Here is a 10,342-nt window from a genome sequence, read left to right on the forward strand (position 1 = left end):
TTGCTCACGACTCTGCATTGTCGTGACGGCTTTCCAGTCGCACGTAGAGTGACCATTTATCAGAATTTATCCGAGATATCTTGACTTTTACGGTAACGGTTCAGATTGATATTATCTTTCACAATTACTTTAATTAAAATATGCATAATCGGACGAGACAAATATAAGATTTTAAAATATATAACCCATAATGTAACTTAAAAAAAAGAAATGTATTATGAATATCATATGGTTTTTGTGTCCTAATTATAATAAAGTCGGCATTCCAGGATAGTCTAATGGTTCAGCACGTTACACTATCTAGGGAGTGTTGAACTGAGAAAACTGACGGCTCAATAAGTCTAATGAGGTAACGAGTATAGCTTTAATGGAAAGTTACGGCCGCCCTAATTAACTTGATATGCGGTAAGTTAAAGTAGTGTAGAAATCGCTTAATCGATTGTCATACATAAGTCGAAATGTTTGCATAAAATTATATTTGATATTATTTTAGAACGTAGCGTAGCGTAGGCGTATCCCTTCTCATAACATGTCCATACCATGCTAACCTTTTACTCCTTACCTTCTCTACCACTAGGGCTACATTCAAACTTCCTCTAATATACTCATTTCGTATATTATCTATTCGTGTCAAACGCAGTCTATTATTTGGATTGTTTAAAAAGTTATGTCCATCAGTATACGGTTTCTGTCACAATAACCGAATTATCTGTCATATGCTTGTACATACACATGAGAAATAAACCTTAGTCGCGTGTATTAGACCGGCAAGTGGACCGCTAGGAAATGCGGGCATCTCAGTTGCGGTACATAGAACGGGTACAATGAGCTTGCAAGCACATTCACACATTCCCTAATGTTCCTTATCTCTACATTAATTGCGGTTACGAGCAAATAATTAATCATCCTAATATTATAATGCGAAAGTTAAGATGGATGGATGTTTGTTAGTGTTAAGCTTAAACGGCTAAACGGATTTTGATGAAATTTGGTAAAGATGTAGAGGATAGTTTGGAAAAAATCATACTCACTTTTTTCTAATGTCTCTTTTTTTTAATAACTCGTCCGCGTGGGGACGGAGTCTCGGGCAAAAACTAGTAAAAAAAATAATCTCTAGATATTTTAAACAATTATTGGTCGTTAGAGTTTGAAGATGAAAGTAATTATATCAACTGGATATCATCCTGATAATAGTCAAATGTTGAGATTACAGATATTACTGTTTTTTTATATAAAAGCTCTTAGATTAGTAGTAATATTTCCGCGAATATAAAGTGAAAATTCAACATGTCTACTTTATTCCATTTGCTAAGTAATTTTTAATGTAATTACTGTAAAGAATAATTACATGGAATATGTAATTAACTTATTAAATCCAGCGTTTAGGTCAAATGGTTTCGACGAAGCGTGACCCATGGGACGAGCTCATTAGGGCCTTGACGTGTTTGTCATTGAAGTATCGCAATCGTCACGAAACCGTAAAATCGTGTCAAATTTAGCTAGACTAACCTAGAGTGTACACTGCCGATGTACTTACTCGTAACTCACTTTTATCCATAATTTTGACTTTTAAGCAACTCGTTGCACAAAAAAATTTATTACATGCGAACGAACTGACAAAAACAAGTGACAGTGTGCATAAATATAGTGTGATAGACACTCTTTAATTTGAATATCGAACTTGATCCAAAAAGGTTTCATATATATGCACTTCTAAGAACTTTTTGATTCACCCTCGTATAAACATAATGTCATATCCCTCACTCGCTAAGAAATAAATAGAGATAAAACATGTTTTTGTACATACATTTCGCCAGAAAATGGAACATGGTCTTTATCTTCTAATCTATAATTGGAATTTGAAGCATCCATCACAGTAGGTACTGGTTAAGCAATAAATGCTCCTTAATTCCATAATTAGTCTAAATTCACGTAATAATCGATACTAACTATAGGAAAGTACGTTACAGCCAACAAATACAAGCAATGCATCTCAGTGAATTATAAGTATGTTAGTAAATGTAATGATTATAACCCTCGCGTGCAAGATAGTATCGTACAAGGTGAGTACGTGAGATTATTTATTGTTGTCTTCAAGTATTGAAGAGAATGTCGCAAAAATCTTTAAATAATGTATGATAAATTATTTTGTTAAAGATTTAGATTTATACGAGCGATTCCCAATATAGTACGGGACCCTGGGGTCCATGGAATACCATGAAATATACAAGATAGTCGGGATTGATGGTGAGATTTGAGAATACAGAATTGTAGAAACAGGAGGGGGTTACTGGCAGTAGTCTTGCTAAAAAGAATAGGTATCTCTGATTTAGAAAATTTATAACTAAAATCCGAATACTGAAACGACATTCAACTGTTTTGAATTATAATAATCTTAATAAACATTAGAGTTTATCTAAATTTAGGACACATTTTACGTAAAGAACATGGGGCGCGGTCTGACCTTCGCAATGAGACAATCAACATTAACCTCCTCGATAAAACTGTAATTCATTAAGAACACGTCAGACATGCAAATTCTATATATACTATTTTTGTATTAGTTTTATTGGAGATAACATACCAGAGGTAGAGGTAGACATATGGAGGTACACACTACTCGATTTTTAGTTGTGCAACTAAACAGTTGAATGGGCTGCGAAATAATTGACAATCGCACAACCGTTGTGCGATAGTTTAGTCAAAGGCGTGCGTCCGCTCTAATGTCTAAGTGATATCAATAACTTCATCTATGCAAATGTCTTGCGCAAATTGTCTTTGAACTTATGACCTTTTACTATTCAATTTAATATCGCTCTAAGTTGTTAGAATTAATTTGAAAAAATGTTTGCAATTATAAATATTAAAAGTTTACATGATTTCTCAACATCTATTGATGGTCAGCATTATGTACTTATATTATAGTGAAGTTAATACATATTGGCATATAGGTTTTTAGCAAGTGGTTTGACATGAAATGCTCCTCGAACCTGCTTCATCATCATCATCATCATCATCATAGTCCTCCTTATCCTACTGCCGTAGAGTCGGCGCATAAGATTTTTGTCCCCCAAATAACTATCATACGTCATCTGTCACCACTCCCTTTTTGATAATCTCACCTTTTACGCAATCCATCCATCTCTTTCTAGGTCTACCTCTACCGGTGTACTCTTCCACACTCATAACTAATGCTCTTGTAACATGCGATTCATCCCTCCTTATAACATGCCCATACCATGCTAACCTTTTACCTTCTCTACCACTGGGGCTACTCTCAAATTTCCTATAATATGGATAATAATACCATACCATTAACATAAACATTAATATTTATTGTGACGATTTAGGAATAAAATTCCATGTAGTATTGTGTATTAAATGCAGTCACGTCCGTCTACGTGAAAGGAAACGCACGCGATGTACAATAATAGTTAAATTTAACCTTGTTCATTGAATCAATTAGCATATTCCGTTACGTGATGTTAAGATAAACAGACGCACAAACGCATCATAGATTTGCATTATAATACATGCTATTTGCAATATTTTTGACAAAACGGTAATAAAACAATTTAGTCTGTAACACTGAAACATTAGAAAAATATTGTATTTAATTCTATAACGCATTTGATTCCAAAAGCATAGAAATAAATATTCTACTAGTTAAAAAAAACACTTTTTAGTACGTATGTTACAAACACAGCGAAGGTTACCAATTATTCAGCTAAAATTAAAATATTCAATGCCAGACAGGCAATCAAGGCAAAAATAACAAAGAACAAAGGAAAGCAGTGTTTTCTTATTTACTTCCTGGATAAATCACCGTCTTGTCTCATCTTGTAATACATTTGAATGTAAAATACTCTTAGATAACAATATAAACTTAATTCAAGCAATTTGGATTAGCTAAGTTAAGTAAGGCCTTTTTTTGGTGTCGGGAGAGAAATCTTCAAAAGATACCTTGCCTTCTCGGGGGAAGGCAGGGGTATGTAGGATTTGACCTACTAAAACCCCTTAGGTGGCCATCCTATAGTGACGTAGACGAAGGTTCTGGGATCTCCAAGGAACACACCGGAACCTTCGGCGGTTTGCAGATATTCTAAAAATAGGATAGACGATTTAATCGAATGAGCACAAGGGCGTTTAAAATAACGGTTCATACGTTTTGTTCGGCGACCGTAAAATATCTTGCATGTGGTGTTGACTAGTTGATATAATTTAAGTCACCGGTAATTCGAACGTCGCTCACTTGTTTAGGCAAATTGTAAAGAGTATTGAAAGTATAGTAACCTTAGAGCGCGTGCACATCTTTGAAAATATGGCATAACTGTTGTGCCATTGTTTTTTATTTCGCAGCCCATTCAACTGTTTAATTGTACAACTAAAAATCGAGTAGTGTGCGCACCTCCATATAAGCTCATAGGAATCAAAGCGGGACTAAACAGTCGTGCGATAGCTTAGTCAAAGTCGCTCACTCTTAACAAAAAATCGCAATATAATTGAATTAATACGTCGCTTTATAAATAGATTGATTTGATCTACAATAGGCCATGTGTTTACATTTGCCTATGCACATTGCAATGAGGCCACATTCAAAATACCCGGTTCCGTCTTTAGACGTCAAAATCTTTACGAGTTTTAAAGCTTTGTATATTTACTGGTCTCACGAACGGTTGTATAAATGCTACATTAATGTTACAAATATCCGGTGCAGTCAAAAGGTTGTAAAACGTGATAGGATTACGTCTACCGTGTTAACGGACACAGGACGAAACTTTCATTTTCGTTTGATATCAAATACTTTAGTGAAGGATACGGTTTACGATCAACCTATACTAATATAAAGCGTTAACACACATTACTTCGTGGCGTAGGATGTCAGCAATTACAGCATGTTTTTGAATAAATCTTTTTTTAATAAAAACCCCTACACTTACGTCACGCTTTAGGCTATATATTTTCATGCTATTAAACTTAGAGGGTAAATAAATTGGATAAAAACCCTAATGTGGGAAAGGAAACACAAAGAAGCTGCCATCATTAGGAAGCAAGGTTATTATGATAACGATAATTTTGACGTTTGCAATTAATTTGACAAATGTAAACAATAAAATAAAGTTTTTTTTAAATTTTAAGTGGATGAAGCCGCATGGGAAACAGCTAGTGTTGTAATAAAATTACTAACGTTATATAACTTGGCGTTTAAATACCGCATGTCTTGCTTTAAAAGGAAATCAATTAAGCAATTACTTGGGATTTTCCGTGTTTATTTTTTTTATGGAGCATTTGTCTGTAAGTATTGTTTTTTAACAGCCAGGTTTTATGACAATGTATGGACGAAACGATCTTCATAATTGAGACAACTTTTGGATAATGAAATCAAATTAAAGCAGGAAGAATAAAACTAAAGCACGCAGTTTATATAGTCTATGGTCACTAAAACGTTTGTCCTATTTTAATCTTTAGTCCATAAACAATAAGGTTACTTACTCGATGGTCGGAATTTGGATACGTCGGTGCCGCATTTCTCTCTGTTGTAAAGCAGTTTCTTGCAGACGCGCCATGGCCCGAAGTAGCCCTGATCGAAGTTCGGGTTCTCAACTGGAATAAGAAACACCGTTGTGAGTTACATTTTAAACCTTATTCTGTTTACAATACGACATAAATTAGCGTGACAATAAATACTAAAGATTATGTATTTTTAAAATGTTAGTATGTAAATACGTCCAGACGGATATTTATTTAAAATTATATTTATTTAAAAATAATCATGTATTATTTTATAGTTCATCACTTTATAAAATCACACATACATCACAAAAAATAATTAATATTTTAGTTTTAATAGCCTTTCACAAATAATCCCGAAATAATGTATTATGTAGTTCATTTGGTATTCAGAGGTCAACAGTATCACAAACAAACAGGTTTTACGGCATTATCTTAACACTGCCATCAGGGTACACTGACCTCCTAAACAGAAGTTGTTTCCCGCGAAATTATTACTTGGAAAATATCTAGAATATGTTACGAAGATGACACAAAATCGTACAAATACTGGATTTTAGATATATCTTTAGTCATAATAAATCAAATAGATAAGTTTAATTTTTCATAGTTACTGGCTACCCCGTAAACGGACTGTATAATTTTACTCGATTCTTTTTTCATAAGAAAAGGGGGCAAAAGGGCTACTACAGATGTGTTGCTGTCCTTTGAGGAAATTGTAGGCTCGCTTCTTGAAGGACCCAAGTCGTACTGGTTTGGAAATACCGCTGAGACAGACCAAGCCAACAAGCCATCCAAAATCCAACAATAACTCGAAAACATTGCGTCAAGTCAACATGAAAAAAGTAATTTAAATTCCAATACAAGATAAATAAAATGAACAAAGTGTTTGAATAGGATTTCGTTGATTGAATAACTCTTAATTACTTTACAGTTATAGAGAAATTAATACAAAAATTTAACTCATAGTAAGTCACGTGTTAAACAATGTTAAAACACAGCTTATACCTAGTGGCTCCTAAACGATTACTACATATTATACTACCTGTTACTCGCGACTTTGTCCGCGTGAAATAAAAAAAAATTATAGCCTATGTTACTCAGCGACAACGTAGCTCTCGATGGCTTTTTCAATACGTACATAAATCTTTCCTGTTTATAATAGTAGAGAAGTATAAATATAGAAAACAAAGTCGCTTCCATCTGTTTGTATAAATATGTGTATGCCTTGATGTTTAAAACTACGCGACTTATTTCTATGCAGTTTTAATAGATAGAGTGATTCAAGACGAAGGTTTATATGCAAAATATAGTAGAGAAATACTGATTTGAGATGTTTCCAATGTCATTTAAATAAACACATTTGCGTATCAGCATTTGTCCCGTGCGAAACTGGCGGTCGCTAGTGTATAGGTGTAATATAAAGTGTCTTATGAACAAAAAGGTTATTAAATATCCATTGACTGGAATACTTGAACAGTAAAAGTGAAACTCCGATACTGAGATGTTAACGACTGTAGGAAGCGGGCTTCGTGTTCTTACCATTTGCACCTCATTACCAAGTGAGTCACATGTCACATGTCAATTACGTACTCTACTAGCCCTAGAACATTCGTTTGATAGACCTTGAGTATGACTCAGATGTATTGAAGTCTTACTAATCTTACTAGTTACTAACCATGAATCCAAAAGATTAGATGGATGGATGTTTGTAGCCTAAACTGCTGAACGGATCTCGATAAAAGCTATAAAAGTAGAGGATAGTCTCGAAAAACACATAGGCTACTTTTGTTTTTTAATGCCACGTGGACGACGTTACGGGTACTAGCTGGTAACACTATAAATGTGAAAGTTTGGATGGTTAAACGATTGGATATTTGTTAGAGTTTGTGGCCTCAACTGGTGAACGAATCTCGACGAATGGCTTAGATGTAGAGGATAGTTTGAAAATAGGCTACTTGCTTTTGTTTTTTATTAATTCCACGCGAACGGCATCGCGTTCGAAAACAAGTTATTGCATAATTTGTTCGTAAATTCGTAAAATACTGTCATGTTAAGAATAGTTTTAAGGAAACTAGAATCACTAAGAGATAGTCGTGACTGGCGGACTTTAGGCGTTAGTCCAAGCAACTGTAAAATCATTAGGAACCATAGAAACAATAAGTCGTAAAGTGTAACGATAAATTTTACGATCACCGGTTAACTGATAGCCTAGATTTTGTAACTGCGTACCTAAGAATGAAAGATTTAGCTTCGCTACTGTTAAAAATATTGTACGCAGTGTTTTTTAAACTAGCCTTCGCACGCGACAAAGTCCGCGTGGAATTAAAAAAGGCAAAAGTAAGTAGCCTGTATTCTTCCAGACTATCCTCTACATCTATGCCAAATTATCCGATCGATTATCGAGATCCGTTCAGCCGTTTAGGCTAAAAACTCCAACATCCATCCATCTACACTTTGGCATTTATAATATTAGTATGATTAAAGGTTTATTGCGTGAAAAGGGATACATTATTCCTACTACCCAAAAGCCTGGACGAAAATCATTGTAAAAATAAATTTTCTGAAATATTCGTCATGCGTTAATCATGATTTTGTGTAGCAATTTATATTGTCTTTCAAGGGCACGTAAATAATGATTACTATACATAAACGAATACTTTAGATAATAAATAAGATATTTACCATGAACTTACACTGAAGCTTCGTTGATCAACAATGTCACGGACAATTTAACTCGCAACTTTAACTGTCATTAAAAACATTTATCTTAGAATTATTAGAGCATTAATTTTATAAAAATTAACCTTTATGAATAGTCAATAACTGAGATTTTCTAAAGTCTAGAAGTAATCTGGTAAAGGGCACTATTAATAGAAGATGATTATTTTTTTTATAATATAAAGTGGAAAACGAGCAAGCGGCCACCTGAATCCACTGAAATGGAAGGCGACCCCTACCCATAAACATCCGCAATTACGAGACGAACATAAAGAGGTCATTTCCACCTTCCTATGCGTCTCCACCGTCAAATCGACTTTTCCTTCCCATCCTTTCCTCTTAAGAAAAGGGTGGAAAGGGAAAGGGACTAAAGTTACGCCTCCGGCACCACACTTTTCGAACGTAACGCGGAATTGCTTACACTTCGCGCCTGTTTTCTGTGTGGTATTTCACCAAGTGAGGCGGCCCATTCGTGCTAATATGTTAAAATGTTTGTGCTACATATGTTATGTGTATATATTTACAAGAATAAAATGTTACAGAAGCTAATATATAAAGGCCCTTGTTAGTTGCTCTATAAAATGAGGTCGTTGTCAATCAAAAACCAGCACCGACATTCCGATCATTGAAGTACTGTACGTAATTTTACAGTTACTCTATTGTATTCCACAAAACTGTACAAGTAAAACAAATGTTACTGTTAGGTGATTTTTTATTTGTAATCGTAGTATCTAAAAAGAAGCGATTCGTTTTTTCTTATATCCATTAAGAAAAACTAACCGCTTATGGTTTTTGTTGACGGAACTGATATGTTAGTATGAACCCCGTTTTTATCGTTTGTCAAGTGCTAACGATAATACTGGATAGCTATTTTACTTTTTTTTAATGTTATTTACTGACTTATTATTCGTTGACAGGGTGAACGTTTTTCATTTTTTTTTTTAATTTTTTTAATAACGACAATATAGCATCTATGATATAAATCATGTAATCATATAAGTATTATAAATGCGAAAGTTACTATAGATGGATGTTTGTTAGCGTTTGTAGCTAAACGGCTGAACGGATTTCAATGAAATTTGGCACAGATTTAGAATATAGTTTGGAAGAACACATAGGCTACTCATTTTTTTTAATTCCACAACGTAGCTAAGCTAGTAAGAAAGCTAGTAAAATTATAAATTAAGTGTAAATGGCTTCCGTTTTTTCTAAACTTGCTCTTTTACACTTTACTACTTAATTTCCACTTGATGTAGCTATACATAGTCTATGTTTTCCTTTTCTAATAGGAAATTCTATAACATCTCCAGTTTCTCCTCATTATAGTCATCTCCGCAATTAATCATGTGCAAGACAGCAAGCCAGTCAGTAGTTTCCGTACGTCATTTAAGGTACTAAATAATAACTAGGTATTTCTCTAACAAATACCTTTGATAATGTTAAACATTTCTAGGAGGAGATTTGAAATAGACATCACTAAATGGTAAGAAATACAGTAAATGTATATTTATACTAAATCTACATTAAGTTCTCCCTTAGTGATGTGACAACCATAAGATGGAATCAGAACCTCTATTAACTACAATAGTGGTTCGTGTATTTAATAATAATAAAAAACTTATTTATACTAATGTTATACATAGGAAAGATTTGTATTTTTTAATTTTTGAATGTAATCGATTCACGTAAAAACTACTGGTTTGATTTCAAAAATTCTTTCACCTTTAGAAAAGTAATTTATCTGTGAGTAACATAGATTACATTTTTTATTATTTTAATAATACGAAATTAACAAACAACATTTTAAAGCTCCAGTAAAAGTTTAATGCTCGATGGTTTTATACATTCTTTAAAAAAGCAACTCCATAAGCACGCTGTAGCACATCCCACAAGTTTTGTCACAAAGGTCTCAAGGTCGATGACCTGTTTGGCGGGCGTACCGCATTTTTAAATGCAGCGTGGGTACGCTCTAACGTACTTCGCAAACATTGTAAAATATTTACATCGATGGGACAAACGAATTTGAATGCCATTGTAATTTTAATACACTAACTGGCATACAATGGTCTCAAGTGAATACAACCTTTGCAAGTTAGATATGTTTGTTTAT

The 10,342-nt window shown here is 33.8% G+C and overlaps 1 protein-coding gene across 2 annotated transcripts in view; it reads right to left on the minus strand.

Moving 5' to 3' along the window:
• Positions 1–10,342, minus strand: part of LOC106111468 — a 29,605-nt gene that overhangs the window by 13,318 nt on the left and 5,945 nt on the right. For both annotated transcript variants that reach the window (XM_013293590.1, XM_013293596.1), the window contains one exon: positions 5,494–5,604. In XM_013293590.1, the coding sequence (XP_013149044.1) occupies positions 5,494–5,604 (111 nt within the window). The remainder of the gene's footprint in view (positions 1–5,493; positions 5,605–10,342) is intronic.

Source organism: Papilio polytes, unplaced genomic scaffold (assembly GCF_000836215.1).
Source record: "Papilio polytes unplaced genomic scaffold, Ppol_1.0 DF824382.1, whole genome shotgun sequence".
Lineage (NCBI taxonomy): Eukaryota > Metazoa > Arthropoda > Insecta > Lepidoptera > Papilionidae > Papilio > Papilio polytes.